The 23,596-nt window shown below is 43.6% G+C and overlaps 1 protein-coding gene across 1 annotated transcript in view; it reads right to left on the bottom strand.

Annotated features, from left to right (window-relative positions):
* Positions 1-23,596, bottom strand: part of FNDC1 (fibronectin type III domain containing 1) — a 133,087-nt gene that overhangs the window by 24,474 nt on the left and 85,017 nt on the right. The window contains exons 12-15 of the mRNA XM_065590375.1: positions 19,659-19,724; positions 15,606-15,776; positions 10,956-11,186; positions 6,949-7,057 (exon numbers count right to left, since the gene is read on the bottom strand). Of these exons, the coding sequence (XP_065446447.1) occupies positions 6,949-7,057; positions 10,956-11,186; positions 15,606-15,776; positions 19,659-19,724 (577 nt within the window). The remainder of the gene's footprint in view (positions 1-6,948; positions 7,058-10,955; positions 11,187-15,605; positions 15,777-19,658; positions 19,725-23,596) is intronic.

Here is a 23,596-nt window from a genome sequence, read left to right as displayed (position 1 = left end):
GCCCAGTCTGTCCTAGACAAAAGAATGTTGTTTCGCCGGCTTGCCTGTCTCCAATGTAAATTGAGCAAGGCAAGGCCAGAAACAATTTAAGTACATTTACATACAAGGTAAACAAGCCATCAAACTAGCAAATGGAAGACATCCACTTAATGATCATGCCATGGGGGATGTAAGCTGTACCCCCAGGAAGCCTCACTGGCTCTAGAAACAGAGACAATGGAACTTGGGGAAAATAAATAAAGCCATTTTGGCATCCATCACTCATGGGACCCAAGAGGACGGAGCACTTGAAATCTGAGAAAGTTTGATCCTTCAACCCAGGGGAGTGAAGTCTCTGGGAACTGCCTGTAGGTGAGAAACCTGCTCAGACAAAGACTAACTTACTAAAGTTAAGTTGCAGTCACTAGAAAGTGAGTTTTGTTTGTACCCTTTCATATCTCTTTCACTCTCACTCGAAAGCACTTAAACTTATTTCTTGTTTTATTACAAAATCATCTCACTGCTGTTATATTGAAATAAGTGACAGTCTTCAGCTAAGCTAACAGGTTGCTGTGTGCTCTGTGTCTTTGGATGAAACAAACTTAATAACTTCTGTGAGTGTCCAGTAAGAGGGACTGGACACTGAGAAGGACACCTCTGGGGAACTCAGGAGTTGGGGTTCACTGATCATTACCTGCAAGGCAAGGTTTCCACAGGCAGAGTCCTGAAGAGTTTGCTGGCAAGGCAGACAAGCTGGTGTGTCGGGGAGCTGACACATAGTTGCGGCAAAGCTCACTCTTGCTGTGGCAGAGCGGTAACACAACTCACAGTTCTAGGTACACTGAGCAAGACGTCACAGAGGCAGAGAAAAGTGCTTTAGTGCAGAAAGGGGGTTGAGTGGAGAGCACTCTGCTAAAAACCGACTTGTCCCAGCATCTTTTGTGAAAGGCTGATGGGCAGTCGGAGGGAAGAGGAGCAGTCAAGACAGGTGGGCTGTGCCTCCGAGATAGTTTTAAGATTTATTCATTCATATCAGACGGAGCCTGATCCTGCTCCCACTGAAGTTGATGGGAGTTTTGCTATTGGAGAGGCTCCCGTTGACCTCAATGGACACTGAATCAGGCCCTTCATTAGAAAAGCTGGTTATATTTTGGGTTTTTTTGTTTTGTAAAACATTAGAACAAGTTGAAAATTTCTAAGATACTGTAGAATTTTGAGCTGTTTGAGGTTCTCCCAACCATGTTACCCAGGGTGTGACAACAGCTTTAAATCTTGGTCTGAAGCTGATCCCGGATTCATATGCTGTATATGCCCCAGTTTGCATAACGTGACAGCCTCTCATATGGAATGCTGAGACTGATATCAACATTGGTGTACAGTATATATTACTTAATCAGAGATTTCTCATAAAATGCACACACTATTGTGAACACATAGGTTCCAGTCTAATTTCTTCCTCCAGTTCATGTTTTCTCAAATAGGTACTTCTCACGCAGTGGTTATGGAGATATTTTTAAGACAAAAAATATGTAGTCAATTCAGTTTGTGAATTTAGAGTATGTAAATGATATTGGCTGAGGCAGACAATTTTTTTTTTTATAGAAAAGGATCCCTTTGCCATGCTTACAGGTGCTAGATGCATCTGTTAAAAGAAAGTTCCTTGGCAAAATGCATAATGGAGGCCATGTCTCAGAATAGCATTACGGAAATATACACTGCTTTGCTTAGGTTAAATATTCATAGAACTGTTTCACTGAGAATCTCTAGAACCTCCAGCCATTGAAACAGGCACTTGAATTTGCCCTGGTGTCTAGGATGTGACTTTTATTGTTCTTGTGAAAAACTGTCCAAATTTGGCCACGGGGTGAGCTTCTGAACATCTCAATTCACACTTGCTCAATAACAATGTGTAAGAATGTGGAAGCTAACTTCACTGAAGATTCCATCTGTACAGAGCATGCTCCAACTCAGAGCTTCAGCATTTTAGCAAAATTCTCCTTGCAATGGCTGCTCTTGACAGCCAGGAGCCACTCTGATGCTGGGCACTGGAACTGAGAGCAGGAAAATGGTCTCTCTGGTGCTTTCAGGGTTCACCCTGCTGGTGCCCAGGCAGTGTGGAGGAGGAGGAGGAAAAGGAAGCAGCATGACTTGAATGTAGAGGGGTGAGGAGCTAGGCCTGGAGGGTAGAGTGTGGGGAGACTGGGACAAAGGGGCCAGGGTAAGGGCATAATGAAATGAGGAGCCAGAGGAAGTTGGAGCACTAGGTCTGGGATGTGGAGCCAAGTGGGAAGAGGGGGACTGGGACAAAGAACTGGGAGGGGACTAGAATGTGGAGCTGAGGGTGGGGAGACTGAAGACTGAGAGCTGAGGGAAGATGGTAGTGGGAAAATAACAGGCTTGAGGAGCTAGAAGCAGAAGGGGTCTAGGTTGACAGGGGTCGGGGCAGAAGGGTCTGTAACCACTGGAGTACACGTCCCTCAGAACCTTGAACTAGAACCCAGGATTCCTTAGTCTCAACATTCCACTTCTGTCTAGCAAACAGCTGTGAAATCCACTGACATAATGTGTGCCTCACCTCCCTCTAAAACCTTACAGTCACCTCACAGGCTTTTTATATCTATTCTCTCAACAGATCGGCACATCTGGCTGTCACACATGCCATGCATGTGGGAAGTTATGATGCCTTATAACTGCTGAAGTCACTATAAATGTTTTGCATTAGAGCTCAGGTTTATGAAGATGGGGTACTTAGTGCTTTTTTTGGTGCCTGTTGGGAGATGGAAGTGAAAACCTTACAGTGTGGATCATCGACAACATTGCAGGCAATACGAAGGTGGAAAGGAATGCATGTGTCTTTCCCATTAATGTCTTATTTTTATTCTTTTAAGGGTTTGGGTGGATGGTGTGTGCTTCTGCAACCTTCATTGCTGCCAAGTGAAGTTTTTGTTTGCTGATTTCCTAGTTTTTTTATAAAGGTTTGGGATACTTCAGTGGATAACTCCCCAGAGAGCTGCACCGGCCTGGGAATCAGAGGGAGAAACTGCTAGTGAAGCAGCTCCTGACGACGCTGACCCCTCTGAAGAGCGTGGAAGGCTGAGATGTTCTTTATGTCTACAACAGTTTAGCTTTGTTTAAAAGTTACTGACAGTAAGTACACCAAGAGCAGTACTCCACGTTGAGCAGTGACGACATAAACTGGCAGCCGGAGGGAACTTCCATGAAGGAGTGTGTCATCACTCACTTCCCAGAACATTCATGGACTTCTGGCAATTGGATACAGCCAGGAGCAGCTGCAGCAGTGGGGTGTGCATATCTGTGTTACACCAGCAAGCCTGCCAATTGCACTCCCCTTTCCTCTGGGACTCCCATCCTTTCCTGTATGAAGCGTACCTCTTAACCTACAAAGATGCCAAACTAAGGAACCTACCTGTATAACCACCACCATCGTGACCAACCCCAGGGATTGAACGATTGTCCTCAAGAACTAAAAGAATCACTCTTTCCTGCTTGTGCTAAAGAGGCAGGCTCGCAAATTGTGAGCTGTCACAGATTTACATCCTCTATGGATGAGGCTCTGTGAGGGTTGCATAATGGACACTGACTAGTGGGGGTTACTCAAGTAAAGTGTGGGACAAGGGACTGAAATGTATATTCTGATGATTCAATTTACAGATGATCATAGTATAAAATCTGTTTTAAAGAGGTCTTCTTGCTGCATGAATCACATACAACCATACCATGCCTCCAAAACAGATCACGAGCAGGGTGTGAATCCCATGAATTTTAGATTACTAGTTTAGACACTTCCTAGTTTAGCTAGAGGAATAACGGTTAGCCCTTTAGTAGAGCAGTAGCCAGAGTAGGACTTGACACACACTTTCCCAAGCGCATTACACACTATTTCCTAATCAGCAGTAGAATACCAGTGATCAGAAATCCTGCGATCTATTCCTAGTGCTGGGAGACGAGTGTGGTTTATAGTGGTTAAAAACAGAATAATCAAAGCTGGTTTCATCACTCTGAAAGGCAGTGTGATGCAGTCAATACAATCTGGAGCTGTTGGGTTAGGGACCTCCAGTGACCTCACATAAACTCATAATTAAAGTCTGATAACTTATTTCAAATAACGGATGGGGATGGAGAGTGTTCAACAGCTCTTCATTAACAATCTCCTAGGTTGGGGTTCATGGTCTTAGTCATTAATAAAGGCAGTGAATTAAAACATCAGTTAGAAGAGGTGAGAACTGAATGCCTGGCCTCCTCTTTCACAGCTCAGAAAACTTTTCCTTGGACTACAAGGGCATTGATGAGAGAGTCATTCTATTTCTTTCTCTCCCCATCCCCTGTCTGCTTAGCCCTGGAGAGAGTAATGATATTTGTGCCATTACAGATTTGTCACCAAATTCAGTGGGATTGCCTGGGAACACATATTTTCCATTATGGCTACAATGTTATAAAATGCATTATAGACCAACACTACTGATGTATAAGGCTCTGTCTACGCTACAAGCGCTACAATGGCACAGTGCAGCACTGCAGCTATGTTGCTGTAGCACTGTAGACATTTTCTATATCAACAGAAGAGTTTTTTTTCCACTGGATGCAATTGATCCACCTCTCTGAGAAGTGGTATCTAGGTCAATGGAAGAATTCTTCTGTCAACCTAGCTGCAGCTAAACCTGGAGTGTGGCTGACCCAATGTAGGGGGCCAGGGTGGCTGCCCTCTGAACCTGAGGGTAAAGGGCCTTTCCCTCAGCCTGAGTGGGCGGGGCCAGCCCAAGCTTGCTCCACCCCCCAGAAGGGGAGGGGTGGAACAGGAAGTATAAAGGGCGGGGCCCTTAGCTCAGTTGGGGCAGCACCAGGGAGGGAGGCAGACACAGACTGTGGGCTGCTCCCTTCAGAGCCTGCTGCCACACCAGGGGAGGCCCTGGACCCATGGAAACCTCACCTGGAGGACGGACTGGGGCTGCCAGGACTGCCCGCTGCCGAGTACCCAGAGGAACTGGAGGAGTCGGAGGGGGAGCGGGAGCTGCCAGCAGCCGAGTACCCAGAGGAGCTGGAGGAGCCTGAGCCTGAGGGGGAGCCAGAGCTGCCAGCAGCGGACTACCCCGACGCACTCACGGGACCAGAGGGATTCGGGCGAGCAATCGGGTAGGAAGTAGCCCAGGGACAGAGCTGCACAGTGGTGAGTCTATGTAGCGGGACGACCCCGCTGACCCAGTGGTGGGACCCTCGTTCTGCCACTGTCAGGGCCCTGGGCTGGAGCGCAGTGGTGTAGGGTGGGCCTGCGCTCCCCTACCCGGCAGAGCCACGCCGGGACCTTAGCCGGCGCTCCCCTGCCTGAGGGGCGCGCTCCCCTGCCTGAGGGGCGCGCTCCCCTGCCTGAGGGGCGCGCTACTGACCTTTGCCGGCGCTCCCCTGCCTGAGGGGCACGCTACTGACTCTGGCTGGCGGCCGCCCCGCCGCTAATTCCCCGCTGACGGAGGCGTGACCCAGGCCGGCCAGTGACCTCATAGCTCCCCACCGCCCCCTAGCGGGTAGGTGGGCCAACGCCGATCACACCCAACCATGGCATTCAGGGCATGAAATTTTAAACAGCACTTAGAAATGTACCTAGGTCAACCTAATTTTTAAGTGTAGACCGGGCCTAACTGATACTCTAGAAATCAGCACACAGAGAGCAACAATGTGGCCAATGGACAAGTCCCAGGATGCTTCAGGGATACAAAGTAAGCGAGACTAGCCACAGGAAAACTGTCAATGTAGATAATTCTGAACACTTATCTTCTCTGTATAAATTAATTTTTTTTCAAACCACCATGAAATGTTCAAATAGTGCTCCATGTTTATAGGCTATGTTTTGGTTTTTGCCATTTCAATGAGATCTTTACAAAATACAGGTTTAATGTTCCTGTTAAAGTGAACTCTGTAACACAACCTTAAGTCTGGTGCCGCTACTGTTGCACCATTTCACCTCAAGAAAAGTCACTCCTTAGAGAAAACATATGGGCCTTGTACTGTGAACAGACAGGGAAAGTGAATTCTAGAGTTGAACACCCTGCCACAAGCCTCCAGGTGGCTAAACCTAGGGCCTATGAGCTCAAGCACCTCAAACAGAGAGATGGTCTTTCAAGTAAAAAAATCCCAGTCATGTAGGGTGAGATTTTCCAAACTTCCCAAGGGAGTTGGATGTTCAACTCCCAGTGAGCTTCAGTGGAAGTTGGGCGCCTAGCACCCTTAGGCGTTTTTGAAAATCCCTCCCATAGAGCTTTATAGATTATCGCAAACCCTTGAACTGCAGCCAGGAGTGAATAAGGCGGCAATATACACTCACCCACAACCCTACCACATTTCAGATGTATGTTCTGAAGCTTGCATATGTACCCTGGACTTTGTAATTCACTTCTCCCATTTGTCTGATAGAGCCAATGTGTAGCATGATGCAAGGCTCCCATCTTTCTTTCTTTTTTCCTGAACAGGCTGCTTGGATTATGTATATAGCTTGTACGTTCATTTCTGGGCCAAGTCTTTTTATGCTGATATAGATGAACATATCAGTATAGTTAATATGTATTGCTCATCCACCCAAGGACAATGTGATGTCTTATGTACACCTCTACCCCAATATAACGCGACCCGATATAACACGAATTCGGATATAACCTGGTAAAGCAGCGCTCCGGGGGGGCGGGGCTGCGCACGCCGGCGGATCAAAGCAAGTTCGATATAACGCGGTTTCACCTATAACGCAGTAAGATTTTTTGGCTCCCGAGGACAGCGTTATATCGAGGTAGAGGTGTACTTATACGTAGATGCATGATTTCTAAAATTTGATTTGATTAGTTCTGTTTGGTCTAGATTTGGTGTCAGATTTGCTCAATTCTACTAAGACCACCAAAATGACTAACAACTAGGGAAAATTATTTTAAATTAATAACAGTATTCAAAAAGAATAGACCAAATTGTTACCTTGTATTTGGCTTTAGGTTCTCAATAGGTAAATGAGTAGCCCCTGCAGTCCTGGTTGACCACTTGTTCCTTATAAAGTCATCATAAGATGCACTGTAAACCAAGTAACCTGCAAATGAAAGAGAGAAAAACAGATCAGGCAATGAGGGTTCTACGTTTCAATCAATGATACCTTGAGGCTTAGCTACTTTGACAAATTCTAAGTGTCAAAGAGCAAAGACATCAGGGCTTTCCAGGGCGTTGCTTTATACAAAACCTACCCTTTATTCTCTCAGTCCCTCTATTATCTGCATTCATTAAAAGTGCTATTTGAAATTACACAGTTGTTGTCTTTTCCAAGGAAATTGGTTGTTTCTTTTCAGGGCCGGAGCTTGCACTAGGCCACTTTCATCTTTGGTGTAACTACATTGAAGTCAGTGGAGTTAAACCAGGGATGAACTGGACCATTGTGTTTAAATAACACTTCAATTGTGACCCAAATTGACTAGTATAAAATAATGTAGGTGAGGCTGAAACTTCTTCCTCCACTATTTTATTTTAAAATGTGTTGCATTTTAAAATGAGGAGGAAGATCCTCAGCTGGTGTAAATTTGTATAGCTCCACTAACTTCAGTGGATATAGCACGTTTGCCCTGAGATATCAAACTCAGTTTTGGTATAACTCCAGCATCTTGCTGGTAATTACTCCGTGAAAACATTTTATACAGAGGGAGACCAGCCTGTTTCCCCACTATTATTTCCCCTGATGTCAATGGTAAAACTCCCATTAACTTTAATGGGAGCAAGAGCACACCCATTACTCATCTACAAGGTAATACTGTTATATGGTTCATGCTCACTCATTCTGGAGCAAACCCTAACCTCTGCTCTGCACTGGGCAGACTGAACATTCTGCATTAGAACACTGCATGCAAATCCCATTGAGGTCAATGAGTTTTGCATGAGGATCAAGTGCAAATATAAACCATTGAGATCCAGAGTGCAGATCAGACAGTAAGATTTTGCCCTATATTTGAAAAAGAACAGTTTCCAACACTGGTAAAGATCCTGCGTTGGTATTTAATATGCGACAGGCTTTTAAAAACAGAAAAAAAAAACCTTCTAAGAAAAACAGCAGACATTGAATAATTCAGCTCTGTCAGCTGCTGGGCCTGATTCTCCTTGGCATGACTCCAGTTTCATGCTGGTGTGACTCTCTTGAAATCAATGGAGTTACACTGTGTAAAAGTAGAGCAATACAATCAGGTCCATGATGTCCTCTTCAAGGCTGCCATTTTCAAAGAAGCCTCTGGGAGTAAGGGCCTCAACTCACATTGAATTTCAATGGAAATCAGACACCTAACTCCACTGGGCTCCTGTGAAAATCCCAGCCTAAAGTCACTCACATTTCCGAACATTCCCATTAGCCAATACAGTATATTCCTGATTATCTGAACAGCATAGGGGACACGGACTTTGGATAAACAAGAGGGCAGACGCCATTCAGGCATTCATCAGCTGGGTGGCCTCCCCTGCAGCTGAAGGCTCGTCCTCCTCTTCCTTGCAGCCCTAGTTGGGGGTCTCTGCTCTGCCCTGCTCACTCACTCCAGTGACAGCAGGACTGAAGAGGGCTCCTTGCACTGCTGCAGGCTGACACCATCCTCCTCCTCCTCCTAGTCTCTGCTCTATCATGCTACCCTCCACATTATCTAAATCCCTTCTTTGTCTCCCAGCATGAAATACACAGGCGGCAAGGAAGGGTTTCAGATAAATGAGAGTATACTATACGTAGATATCATGCTGTACACATATTGAGAAGCAACATCCCTTAAAGTCGATCTGCAATTCATAGGTACTGTACCAGTCAACCTCTCACTCAAGTTCCAGGCTACCAACACATACAAAGTGTCTGAGAAGCACTCAGCATATCCATTTCTGACAGTGACATTTTCAGTTTAAAAGTGACACAGATCCACTTTCTCTTTCCATTGACTCAAACTACATTAATCAACCTTGAACACTGTTTACATTCTGTTCTGCATCAGTATTACATAATAGTTTTCTCTCTGGCTTCAAGCCAGCACACCTGTGGGTTCTCTTGAAATTTTGATCAAGCTGGGATGAGAGGGGGAAAAATCAATCCTCTACTAAACTAGCTCAGTCAATTCCCAGCTGAAGGAGAAATAAAAGGGAAAGCGAGAGCCTATGTGGACTTGTTAATTTGGTAACAAATTTAAAAATATGAGTAGTAACTTTGGGGCCATGAACAAAGATTTTGAACATCTAGAATTTCTCTCCCCTGCCTAAATTTCCTTAGGCATAAAGAAAAATGTGTTTTTCATTCTATCCCAAATGAAAGAGGTTGGTTAAAAAATATGCAGCAAAAATTCATGGGCAAAAGCCAGAAAAATTGTTCAAGCCCTCTTTATTCATCAGAAAGAGGGGAAAGGGAGCATAAGCTTGATTATTGAAAAGTCCTTTGAAGTGTGCCTTTAACAATCTCAGAGTGCCAGACCAAGACATTACGACAAGCTATATTACAGAAATGAACAATACGAAGCATGGCTGTGAGAAGAGTGAAAAGGAAGACAGCAGGTCATCTCAGAAAAAAGGTGACAAGATGCAAGTGTTTCATGAAACACGGGGAAGGCAAAAAGATGTATCGGACATGGTCAAACATTACTTATGTGACATATTGCTCTGAAATTAACATAATTAGTGACATTGTGGGTGATTTTTTAAGTGAACAGTGTTCAGATAACACTGAAAAATGAAATCCTTTATTTATCCACTGACCAGGCACAGCACTGGCAGTGGAAGTTTCCCTGCCTTCCCCCACTACTGCGTATCAGTGATTTAAGGCTAGCATAGTTTTCGTGACCATTCACTTCTTGGCCCCTCTGCAGAGGGGCTGCCAGCAAAAGAGTTGGTCAAGATTCAGCAACAACAGCAACAATGTGAAAACCAATACAACAGCACAGTCAGTTTCTGACTCCAAATCATCTGACCTGCTGCCAAGTTGGGTTTTGCAACATCTCAAATACTTTTGTTATTTACATATCTCACTGATTTTTTTAGCAAGGTTTGAGATTTGTATTTCAATTTACATTTTTTTTTTGCTATAATGTGCTCTAAAGACAGTGGAAAAGATCCAGTTTAATGTATTTGTTTAACCGCCAACCGCAGTATGTCAGATTGGCATTTGAACAAACTTTAACTATAATAAAGTCAACATAGTTTGGGTTATGTGTTCCACAGGAGTTAACCAGCTCCATTTCAGTTTAACTGTTTTTATTTATAGAAAAAGCTTAAATTTCTCTTTTCACTCAGCTACTAAGCTCCACAATATTTCTTTGTATACAGAAACAGTTTTATTCTGGCCTGGATCATTAATATTGCTATTGTGGCATGCAGTATCTGCAAACCACATGAAAAACTGTTCTGTATTTTCCATAACTTTCCATCCTCCCTTCCCCCCCTCTGCCCCCACCACCCATTTAATCTTCTTGAGAGAGTGACTATTGATTTCAGAGATTTAGAAGAGAGCGGTGCTAGAAAATAAAGAGACTGATTTTGAAATGTGGCTTCCCATATTGTGGGGGAGGGAAATTTTATTGGTCTGAAACTTTCTAACTCCTTGAGTGCTTCTGCCAATCTGAGTGTTAGAGGCTACCTGCTACAAAATAAACCCACAAATATTTGCACTTCAAAACCGCAGGTACAAAAACAGAGGCAAGGTGAAGTCCTTTAAAAGACCAGGACTAATATATGCTTATCAGTGGCATCAGTACAGTGTTGACAGATGACATAGAAGCTCTTTCTCACTGACTAGAAGACAATTAATACCTCCTTCCGAGGGAGCAGTATGGTAACGGAGAGTTAACATTGTTGAAAAGTTATCGATAATAATTAGCTCAGATTAAGGTAAAAACCTTCCCATTTGGCTTCTGCATAGATTTCCTGAACCCCAACCAAGACAATAAAATCCCCCGGGTGACAGCCAGGGCTGGAAAGTTCTGTTACCATACCTGTTATCAGGTCTCCTTGTCGGGGTTTGGCCCAGTCCACAATGACAAAGGAGTGACAGCCTTCCACTGCCACCACTGTGATATTGTAAGGGACTGTCCGGGGACGCAGCTCTCCCTCTTTTAGATTATAGGGTATGATTTCATGCAGGCTTTCCACTTGGAAGTGCTCCAATGCCTCTGTCAAGGAGCAGGGGGCTGCAGGATCTTTATTGAGATAACTCACATAAGGAGCTGGAAGAGACAGTGATAAGCAGCATTTATTTAAGTCTGTACAGACAGGCAGATTACTACAACTAAGGACAATTTCCTGTAGAAAAAACACAAGGTTAATTTTCTTTTTATACTCCTCATAGCCGACCAAAACAGGGGGCACTCGCAGAAATGGCTATATTTTTTTAAAAATAAAATAAATTAGACATTCATTTCCTGACCTTCCAGCTTGTACATCTTGTATATTTTCCTACCATTTCACTGACGCTTTCAAATCTGTAAACTGTCTGGAAACTTCTTGGAGTGCTACTACTCTTCATATAAATAGAGCACCATGGAAACTGTAAGCATGACAAATATTCAGTGGGAATTACGTTACTCTAAGGATTTCAATAGATGGGGAATAACCATGTCTGGTGCATTTCAGTCTATGTTATAAAGGATCAGGAGGGCGGCTCTTGATTAACTCAATGTTGTTGCTCTAAAATTAAGGCTTAGGACCTGTCTTTGGGGGCCAAAGTTTTGTGTGTGTGCGCGTAGATGTGTGGTAGAAGGGCCCACAGTGTAGAGGCACGGTCCTTCCCATGTCACAACTTGCCCACTTTGGGTTTGGAGCTCCTCTGGCTGCCCTAGATAGTCCCTTTCCCCCGGTGGCAGATGTAGCCTTCTGATTCAATGTGTGCACTCATAGCAGCAAGAGAGACCCCACCTGGGGGGCAGTGGCTCAGCATCTGGATCTGACTGCTCAGAGCAAGGCAAGGCCCCACCATGTGTCCAGTGCCATGCACCCATCTCCTTGCTGCCTAGAGACAGGGACACACAGGGGTATTACCCCCTCAGTGCTCCCTCTGGCAGATTTTGCCTTTCGGGCTTCCGTAGCAGTGTGCAACTCTGACAACATCGTGCAGTGATGTGGCCGGGAGCAGCATCGCTATGATGCCGGACCCAGGCTAGGGAGCCACAGACAGTTTCTTGTGCAAAGGAGTGAATGTAGCTTCTCCCCCAGGAGCGTGTCTTTGCACCCTCAGTTTCATGATTTCTGTCAGCGCAACTGAACCCTGGAACCCCTGCTAAAGCTGCCCCTACCTCCCCCTTGCATTTTGAGGGGCAGATCCTCAACTGGTATAAATCAGCATAGCCCCATTGACTTCAATGGGACTACACCAATTTACACCAGCTGAGAAGCTGGCCCTGGCGTTGCAGCCTGCCCCATTCTAGTTGTCTCCTGCATGGATGCCCTCTCTTTATCCTCTTCCTTCTCCTACATACCCGCAACCAGATTCTTGTCCTGAGAACCCCACTGAAGTTTTGCCTAAGGAATACAGAAAGTAAAATACAGATTATTGTTCTTCTAGTGATAGGGTGACCATATTTCCCTAAAGCAAAAATGGGACACAGCACAGGACTGGCCCAATCTGCCTGGTGTGACCAGGCACAGCTCCTCCCCCCCAAATGTTCCTCCGCACCCCACAGTGTGAAAACTGGGCTATTTGTCCCATTGCTCTTGCCAACTGATGATCAGCTGGTAAAAGTAAATGGAACAAATGCCCAGTTTTGCCAAAAAAGTTGGGATGTCCAGGACAGGGCTTAAAAAGGGGATCGTCCCAACCAAAATGGGATGTCTGGTCACCCTATCTAATGAATGTAGTTTAAGTAACAGAGTTTTGGTCCTTTTAGCTCATGGCAGAGCCCTTGCTTTGGAAACTGGACACCTTCATACTAGTGTAAGCAGTTACTTGTCTCTATGTGGTGAGGTTCATTAGGGAGAGGTGCTAAAGATCATGGAAACAAATTACTGATATTTAGCAGTGAAACCAATGTTCTCTCCCACTATGGTTATTTAATACTGAGAACTGATTGCTAATATTAAAATCAACCCCTAATTCCCAACTTTCTTGGACTATGGAAATGTACAGGTATTGGTTTAGTAACAGGTAACTTTTACACTTATGCTTTATCGTGACAAGAACTGTACTTAATTCACAAAATGTCTAAATGGTAATTTTATTGCATTAAAGGTCACTGTCATGGGGCAATTGAACCATTAAGGGGAATCGGGGCCTAACCTGCCCATGACAGCCTTCTGAAGACACACGCGCGATTAACCGGTTGCCCCCAGGTGGCTATTTAATGGTCAATTAGTAGAAGAGCACCTGCAACCTTACCACAGGGCTGCCTGAGTTCAGAGAACAAGGGAGAGGACTCCCAGGAGGAAGGTAGCTCTGAAGGGAGGGTCAGCCTTCTCAGGGAAGGAACAAGTGTAGCCTAGGAGAAGGAACTAGAAGGACTCCAGAGAGACAGAGATAGTTCCTTGGGTGAAGGCTACCAGAGTAAGCTGAGAGAAGGAACCAGAGACTGTTCTCGAGGTGAAGAGAACAGAGCCATCCTGAAAAAAGGAATCAGAGACTGCTCTCCAAGGGAAGGGAGCAGCCACAACTTAGAAGCCCTGGCACCAGAGGATGGGCTTGGTCTAGAATGCCCCGTGGCTAAGGAGCAAGAAGTTAGTTGAACTCACGGTGAAACTGCAGATTTCCTGGGGGGCACCTGAATGAGGTCTTGCTTATGCTTATGCTAATCTTTGTTGTTAATAAAGGAAATTCTCTGAAGCGGGTGTTCTTTCATGCACAGAAGGTGTGTTTTGGACTTATCTATATCCAGATCAAGGGAAACTAAGGAAGGGCTCACCTGCGGTGTCACACCTGAAGGCTATAGGGGGCACGGAGCCAGAGGCACAATGTCCACAGTCATTTTAACATTTAAAGAAACAGTTTGAGTTCTAATGCTCGCCTTTGGAAATGTTTATTTAGTTACAATAATACAGTTCCCTGGGAGAATAATATTTTCCCCCCTAGTGTCCTGAAGTGTTCATAAAAAATGTTCTTAGTTTATCTTATTGGATTTCCCGCCTCACAGGGAGTCTGCCCAGAGCTTGTAATCTACTTCATTTTAGCCATCACAAGGCTTTCTAATCTAAACAGACTAAGACGCATGATCGCTGAAAGAACGGGAACATACTGTCAGGTTTTGACAGGGAGGAGTTGAAGACTCATTTGAAAAAGTTTTGGTTTATGTGAAAAGTATTTTACCCCCCAAACCATGGTAAACAAGAGCTCAATCCTCAGCTGCTCCAGAGCAGAACTCCACACAGCTGGTGGGCATGTTGGGAGGATGGCATGAAGTAAAGGTGGCTCTAAGCCACATTTCCTGCTTTCCCAGTCCTGCAGCTGAACTGACCCTCAGTGCAAATTCTGCCGACCTTTATCAGTCCCATAGGAGCTACCATATCAAAGGAGGATTGCTGGAATGCAGTGCTCTCTGGCCCTTGAAATGCCCTGGCAGTGTACCCCCAAGACTTCGATGAGGTCTCAGAACTGTATCCTCAGCTGGTATAAATAACAATAGTTACAGTGAAGTCATTGAAGCTCTGCTGATTTACACCAGCTGAGGATCTGGCCTGTGCATGCAGATCCAAACTTTTTGGCTCAGCTCCATCTCTTATTGTTTCTTTCTACAATTACAAAATAAAGCAAGATGTTTATGAACACGTAAAACATATTAGCACTCTTAGTTATCAAAAGGGTTTCAATTTAAGACTTTGTTCCACTTATTCTCCCATACTAGACATTCCGAATGAAATATCCCGGCAAGACAAATTCTCCTCTGAGATACATCAGTGTACAAGGCCACTGATCTCAATGGGGTTCCACTGGTGTAAAAAGAAGAGAACGGTGCCCTGGTTTCTCATCGGAGGGCTTGTCTACAAGGAGAGCTGCACGAGTTTTACTAAAGCTTTGAATTTAAACTGATTTAGCTTAAGTGGAGCAAATCCCAGAGTAGACACTCTTAGGGTATTTCTACACTTAAACCATTGCAGCAGCACAGCTGCATTGCTGCAGTGTAGACAATCACTACAGTGACAGGAGGGGTTCTCCCCCTCACTGTTGTTAATCCTCCTCCTCGAGAGGTGGTAGCTAGATCAAAAGAAGAATTCTTCCCACAACCTAGCACTGTCTATCCCAGGGCTTAGGTTAACTTAACTATGTCACTCAGGGGTGAGGATTTTTCACACCCCTGAGCGACATAGCTGGGTTGACTTAACTTTGTAATGTAGACCTGGCCTTATTTTGGTTAAATCAGTTGGAAACAGATTTAAGCTATACTGAAGTACAGCCCTCTTCAACTGAAATAAAGAGTGTCTACAAGGGGTTTGCTCTGGTTTAATTAAACTGGCTTAATTTGTGTCTGAGATCAAGATACACCTCCAAGTACTGCTACTTGTCTTTATCTTGTGATAATCTCTCAAAGCACTGTACAGTATCAAGAAGAGTTGTGACTTGTTAGTCAGATTTGTGCAGTCTTCTCACCAGATGGGACGATGCAGCTAGAACATAAACTATTTATCTTATTATTTAGCAAAAATATAACAAGTACTGAGCTCACCAGTAAATCGTTTCTTCCCAGCTAAGTCAAATTCTGACAAAGGATCGGAGCCGGCAACACTGATCTCTGGATAGTCTGTCTCAGGCACTGCTTCTGTAGTAGTAGTAGCAGCAGTAGTAGTAGTGATCATGGTAGTGGTTGGAGGCAAAGTGCTCTCAAAAAACTCATAGTCTTCAGAAGACATAAAGAAGAGTTGACAACATTAGCTTGTTCCATGTTAAACTGGCTTAAACTTGAAAGGGAACTTGTAGTTTCCCTCATTACAAACTATGATGAGAAAACTAAAGCAACATTCACCAGCAGACGTCACATCACAGTATTCACACACTCCTTATTGATTTTTAAGTCAGAGGAGAGCTTGCTTTGCTCTTCTTCCCAGGGCTTACAGCAAACTAAACAAAACAAAGACAGTCTTTGCACCAAAATAAGGATGAGGAAAGCTTCCATTTTCTTCAATTCACTTTACTAACTATAAAAATAATAGTGGAAGAAGGGATTTAAGTTTGATTTAAAAGGAACTAAGAGGGAAGAAGCGAGTCTGTTCTCTCAAGCAATTAACATGCATTTTAAAAAATATGCGTATATTGATAATACATACAAGTCGTCCACAGAACTCAATCCGCTCCCATTAAAGTTAACAGCAAAACTGCCATTGACTTTAATGGAACACCTAATGATATTAAACAGAGTGAAACATGTAACAGGAGATACACATACATGTCAGTTACAATAAACATATGCACCAGTTCATGGGGAAAATAATACTTTTGCAAGAGAGGAGTAAGAGGACATCAGAAAATAAAAAATCAAATAGGAAAACAAAAAACTTTAATTTGAAATCCAAACTGACAGAAATTCAAAGAGACGGCTGACTCACTGCACTTATTTGGCATCAAGGGTCTTATTCACAGGAGAACTGTGCTTGCTTTTCAGAAAGGTTTGATCTAGTATATTCATCATAGTTCTTATATAATGGTCTTTGCCATGCTATCAGAATGCCCCCAAATTATAAATCATATACATTAATCTCTCTCTGTCTCCATCCCCTCCAGTGAGCAGCCACTGGAATTGGTTATTTTTGTACTTTTTTGGTGGTGTTATTATGGGAAGTCTAGGTCAAGGAAGTGGATTTTTTTTCCTTTTGCTCTAAAAGTCATGAGGTCTATAGTCATCCTGCTGTAGGGTGACCAGACAGCAAGTGTGAAAAATCGGGACGGGGGTGGGGGGGTAATAGGCACCTATAGAAGAAAATGCCCCAAATATTGGGACTGTCCCTATAAAATAGGGACATCTGGTCACCCTATCCTGCTGTCTTCTAGGGGTGAAGAGCAGGGAATAAGGAAACCCAGAAGATCACCAGTTGAATTCATTGCTGACTTGCCCCTCATGCAAACTCATCAGGTAAAATTTACCATGATAAACGAACACATTTGTATGGCAAGATTCTGAGCTGACGCTCATTCCCTGCAAACCTGAGGGTAAGCCAGCTCAGAAACTGAGGCCAGATCTTCAGCTGCAGAGGGCGGGGGGAGAGGGAGAAGGAGGGGAGGCTGTAAGCTACCTTTGCACCATCCATTTTACAGTCCTGGAACGGCTTCCCACTGGTCTGGTAACCTGGTGAAAGTTAGAGCTACCCAAAGGCTTAGACTGACTGCCAATGACTGCCAGGGGACACTGACAGCAACAGAATCTGGCCCTGTGCCATTTCCCCCAGCCATTCCCCACTATGCCAACTGCAGGAAGGAGGCGGCATGAAAATCACTACAGGAGCTCTCCACTGCTTGAGGAGCCTCCCTACACAGGGGGGATCCTTCTGCGGCTGGGACGGGAGCTTTAGTGTCGCTTGCACCACCGGAATGAAATGAAACAGCCCTGACACAGTGGAAGATCTGACCAGATGAATCTATCAGTTTCTCATGGTATAGTTTCTCTGTGCTCGGTGGGTGAAAGTCACCCTTGTGCAGAGGGCCAGAAAAAGGCCTGTTTACCCTGGAAGTCCCACTTAACCCCTAATTACATGGAATTGAGGTGGTGGCTAGGCCTCATGCTGGCCAGGCCTCATGCTGGCCTTTCTGCCCCAGGGGGGATTTTATCCTACATGTCTTGGTCAACCTATGAGAACAAACATTCACCAAAGACATTTGTGCTCAGTTCCTAGGAAGTATTGCTCTCAAATGTTTCACTCTCCTTTCCCTGAGTCTCTCAAATGTTTTTCTGGTATGGTTTAAAATCCCTGGGTTGCATTCACCAAGTACAATTTTATTAGCATACAGCTATAAATACTGCCTCAAAGTTACTACTAAAAAGCTTTGGGTTTAACTAAAGTCTGTACTTAGATGGGTTAATGCATGGAGAGGGTAAGCAAAAATATGAGAATTATAAGGGGCAGAGCAGCAGAAGACAAAGGCATTTCTAGCTATCTAGAATAGGATGTCCCTTGAGAATACTGATCATTTAAATATTGGCCGTGGATATTTCCTCTTCAGCTGAAGTTTTAGATTTATTAAATCAAAAGGCCTGAACAATGCACTGGGATAGCTCTATAAAAATCCCTCTCTCTCTCTGCCTCATTTTTTTCTCTTTTTATGCATCTTAGTCTGAATTCCTTGTGGGATGGAGACAGAGACAGGTTTCAAGGTGTATTTGCTCTCATTCACTGTGTGCACACGTATATTCTAAATAGGAATAAGTATAAAAAGGACGAATGCAGGACATATTTGCAATACTGTAGAGAGCCGGAAAATCTGTAGCAGTACTGCAACTTCCTAGTGCATGCAGGGCAGCTTTATTTTCTATTTTAGATTAATTCCGCAACTTTGCTGATTTTTGCTTAGGGCTAGATTCTGTAACAGAAAAGCTAAAGGACACTGCTTCAATCCTGCCTTTGTAAGTGTCACTTTGAAAAATGCCTTTTTTGGTCATGAGTTGAGTGATAAGCAGGCAGATTCTAAAATAACAGCAATTCAAGCTCTTTCTGGGCCACTTTCTTCAGTCTGTTAAATTGACATTATGCTGCTTACATGCATTATTATGTGGCACAAAGTCAAAGGGGAATCTCCACTGGTAGGATGCTGGAGGAGGCAGCATTGCTACCCACTAAGCCAGCTCCATCACTGATGTAAGGGGAAGTTGGGTGTAGGGTAGGGCAGGGGCAAAGGGGCAGGATGGCATGGAGATCCTCTACTCCTGATCCCCCACTGATGTACATTAATGTAATTCAGGGGTTCTCAAACTGGGGGTCGGGACCCCTCAGGGGGTCACGAGGTTATTACTTGGGGGGGGGGGTGGCGAGCTGTCACCTCCACCCCAAACCCCGCTTTGCCTCCAGCATTTATAATAGCGTTAAATATAAAAAAGTGTTTTTAATTTATAAGGGGGGTCATACTCAGAGGCTTGCTGTGTGAAAGGGATCACCAGCACAAAAATTTGAGAACCACTGATATAATCCATCCAAGCACATTAATGGGGTAACAGACAATCAGTTCTCAACCGGACCACTTGTGACACTCTATTTTGGAGATCACCTTTGTTCAAACATTCCGTATGTCTACATTGCAATCAGAGGTGTGACTGCAGCTCGAATAACAACAGTGAAGCCAAGGCAGCAGAGGCTACCCATGTTCCCAGCCTGTGCTACTAGGCATCCTGCTGCAGCTCCACTCCTATTGTTATTTGAGCTAGCTAGATAAAAGTTAGCTTGCATATGTCTGCATGGGCTGCAATCACACCTTTCACTGCCGTGCAGACACACTCGTTGTCGCATTTGCTGAAAATGCTTCAATGATTTGAGAATACTGGGCCTAAGTTTCCTTTGCACTGCTCTGGCTGAGAGTTACTTCCACTTTAAATCCCCTTGGAAGCCTCTCTTCTTCACAGCCACCACAGGGCTGCTTTGAAGCCAAGGGGCATGGCTCCAGCTCATGATCCTGGTGATAGCCTGCCTAAGTTCCCACCCAACATGATACAGATTTATTTGTTACAGTGCAATGTTGAAGGGAGAGGGGGGGAAAGACCACACAGCACTTGCAAAGGACTTGGCTAATCAACCAGTACCTTCGTCATAGATCACATATGCCTCTGGAGTTGCTGTCACATCCATATCCAGCCCTGAGAATGTATCTATTGAAGGAGGAAGAAAAGATAGCACAATGATTATATGATATTTGCCTCCTCCAATTACTCTCTGAACACATTTTAAAATAAAAGCTGAAAGCTATTCAATCTGTATAATAATGAGACAACAGCAGCAATGGTTCCTGGCCCTTGATCCCTGGCCAGATCCCATGATAATAGGTGCACTATGAATATCTACAGTAGATGAATGGGTGGCAGCACAAGGTAGCCAGGAGGCTGCTTCTTGCAGAGCTGCTGTACAAAATACCCAGTAGTGCATCCTCCAGGAATTCTGCCCTGGGGGGCCCACAGGATTCTTGGAGCAAAGCATCCAGAGCAGGATTTGACCCTTTCTGTGGTTTCATGGCAAGAACCCATGACATTTATAAACAAGAATGGGTAAAGCAGCTCAGATAAAATAAGAACGACAGGGAACTTCTGCTCAAAATATTTTAGATGCAAGACAATTGGGATGTTTACCCCTCTGTGCAACAGACTTCCTTCCTCCCCTATAAGTCACTTCGGCACCTCTGTGGGTCATGGATTCTCTCCTGGATCAATTGCTATCTTGTGAGTTTGGGGCTTTCCTTGCAGTCAGAGAAATGCATTTTGCAGTGCCTGTGGCTCAGGCAAGCCACAGAGCACACAAGGCCTAGACTAGCCATCCACAACAGTCCTGAGAAAATAGGAGCATCCTGATGGATTCCATTAAAGGTAGGGCCACATTAGAGGCCATCATAAATGAAGAGCGGGGCTTCAGGAGGAAGATGCGGTTGGGATGTAGGGCAGTACATGAATAAGACCTCAGAAGGTTTAGATACGTATCTGAATTCTGGGAGGCTTGCATCAACCTTTTGAAGTCTTTTTCTCTAACTTCTGCTCTATAGGTTGTAGGACCCAATCCCAAGCTATCTGGATTCTAATAGGCAGGGCCACCAATTATAATGGCCCCAATGATTACCATATATGGTTACTGATCTCAGCTACGTTTTCCATAACATTTTAACAGCTCAGGCACAAAATCTCTTTGACCATGATGCTTGGTGACAATGAAAAAAGAAAATTATTTGCCTTTCCCAAAACCAAAAGACCTCATTCCAAGTACAATTATGCAAGGCTGGTTATATATATATATTAAACTATAGGCAGCTATATTAAAGATATTGTGTATATATGTACACAAAACACATGCTCAGAGGCACATACATACTTGTACATACACATGAGCACACTCTATCCTTCATGTAATCTAGCTGCACACACCAGTATAAATTATATTACTGTATTCAACTACTTGACACATTTCATACTTTAACATTGTTCTGTACAGGATACTTTCTAAAGACAGGTAACCTTCCCACTGTAGCTCTTAATAAGATAGGAAATGTTAGTTATATTAAAGGTATTAAGATGTGTTTTGAACAATTTCAATGTCCAATATTAAAGAATTAAAAATAAAATCTTAATCATATCAGCATCTCATTTATTTTTTATTAGAGAACAACAAACATATAAACCTTTATTTTTTATTTCTTGCTATTACATTCAAACAAACAAAAAAACCTCAAACACTAGCTTGTATAATACAGCAGTAATTTTAGTGCCAGAACAAATTTTGAAAATACAGGAAATTGGCTAATTCTTGTCAGACTTTTAACAGAGCAAAAGTCTGACATTTTCTCATGGTAAACTTGTGCAACTGACCGACAGGCGATCATACAAAGCAGTGAATGTCTACTGGACATCTGCCAAGCTAGAATATGACCCAGTGCATCTTTTGATGAAGCCAGTGAATCTTCCCAGCATAGGCAGCTGGTATTGATCACTAGTTATAATGTATACACTCCTTTTTGAATACTGCCAGATAAATTGAGTATCAGATATACAAGAAGCTTTGAAAGTGTTAAGGGGCAGATTTCACTCCTTAATTCTTCCCAGCTTAATTACCTCTTGTCAAGACAATAGTCTGATTATATAGAGAAATTGTATTTTCTTTTGTGTTTCATCAAGTTCTCCAGTTTACAGGGCTGTATTTCCTCAGCAGAGTTGTGGCACAGAAATGGCGGTTGTTGCAAAACAAAAAATCCCCCTACAACTTTCTGTTTTGTGTGTTTTCATGTTTACGTTGACTGTAGTTCCTTAGTTAGCTCCTCCTACATCGGCTGTAGCTCCCTCGGCTCCCCAGTAGGGTTTACTTCAACTTGCTACCATGTGAGAACTACAAACTTCCTTGTCTTCACTAGAATTTTTCCACATTCACCACAAGTCAGCCAACACACACAAAAAACGACTACCTTTTCCCTGAGTTTGGGCACATCCAGGGTTGAGTCGTCTGGGAAATTTATGCTTGGGCTGCCAAACTCTTTTCTGTTAAATGTTGCTGAATCTAGTGAAATGTTAACAATAAATTGTGCTGGGACAAGCAAGTATTCTGCCAAATATTAACAGACTTTGCCAAAGAATTAGTATAACGTGGTAGCATTTTTGGCACGTACAGTGCAAGTCTGTTGGGAAGCCAAGTACTGATGGTGACAAAATATCAGGCTCTGGAAGAATAATTGTTCTACTAAAGACCCAGACAGAGGAGATAGACAGTGCAAAAACTCCCTTTGGAAACATTCAGGACAGAGCAGCAGCTAAAGTTGGGGCATATTGGTAGCCCTATATAGGAACTGGTTATCCTCCTTCAAACGTAACGTAGCAGTTAAATAGGCACCTTGGAGGAGCTTTCGTCTCAAGGATGTTCACCCAGACAGGGCAGGCTGTTTTATTGCATGTGTCAAACGTTGGACTAGGCAGCCAAGCTGAGGTTACAGAAATGTTATGGAGAGAGAAGCAAACATTTATTCCCCATAGAAATCCTCATAACTCTGAAGTGGGGATTAATATTTCTCAACCTATGTCATGTGTATGTTGCAGGATCCAGGAAGTGTCCTGTCCTTTCACACTTCCAATCTGATGAATTGGCAGAGACGTTCTTGACATGCTGTACTTTTAAGGAGGAACAGCTGTTTTTTCTGCAACATGCAATAAGGCTCTCTGTAGATTTGGGTTGATCTATGGATGATATAATGCCTCTTTTGCAAAGAACGAAACGTGGGCCAGAGCTTCTGGCAAACTGGACACTGGAAAGGAAAGAAATATTAGTATTTAAAAGGTTCTTTAAACTTCAGAAAAAAATCAGCCAATGCCTTTATTAAAAATAATCCTGTAAAATATTTTTAGGGCCAGATTTTGAAAGCCTTGGTGAGATTCAAGGCAGCCTTACTCCATGAACAGTCCCACTGAAGTCAATGTGTCTGCTTGTGGAATAAGATACTGCCTAATATAAAGGGAATTAGAATTTGGCCCTCAGCTATTTTCACGGAGATATTGTTATGTGTCTTCAAGATATGGTCAATGATATGGTCAAAATGGATCAAAAAAAGCTGCCCTGTTATCTTTAAAGAGGTCCCTATATCAGAGATTCATACTAGAGAGGAAGAACAGGCCAGTGGTTAGAGCACTAACCTAGCACTTGGAAGACTTAAGTCACTACTGTGACACAGACTTCTTGTGTGACCTTGGGCAAGTTCCTTAGCTTCTCTGTGCCTCAGTTCCTCATCTTTACAACAGGGATAATTCCTACCTCACATGGTTGATATGAGGATAAGCATATTAAAAGACTGTAAGATGCTCAGCTGCTCTGGTACTGGGGACTGTATAAACATAGCTAGACACTATAAAACTCCCAGGCTGCCTAAGAAATTAGACTCATCTTGAATTGCCAGAGGTGCAGAATAAGGAAAAGAGACCAAGGTAACAGGGAAGATATAAAGGATTTCTATATTAAACTCAGAACTATAGGGGGGAAAAACACACCAAGAAGAGTGTCAATG

Source organism: Chrysemys picta, chromosome 3 (genome assembly GCF_011386835.1).
Source record: "Chrysemys picta bellii isolate R12L10 chromosome 3, ASM1138683v2, whole genome shotgun sequence".
In the NCBI taxonomy this organism is placed as follows: Eukaryota; Metazoa; Chordata; order Testudines; family Emydidae; genus Chrysemys; species Chrysemys picta.
The sequence above is the reverse complement of the archived record's forward strand: the minus strand, read 5'-3'. Positions and strand labels throughout refer to the sequence as shown.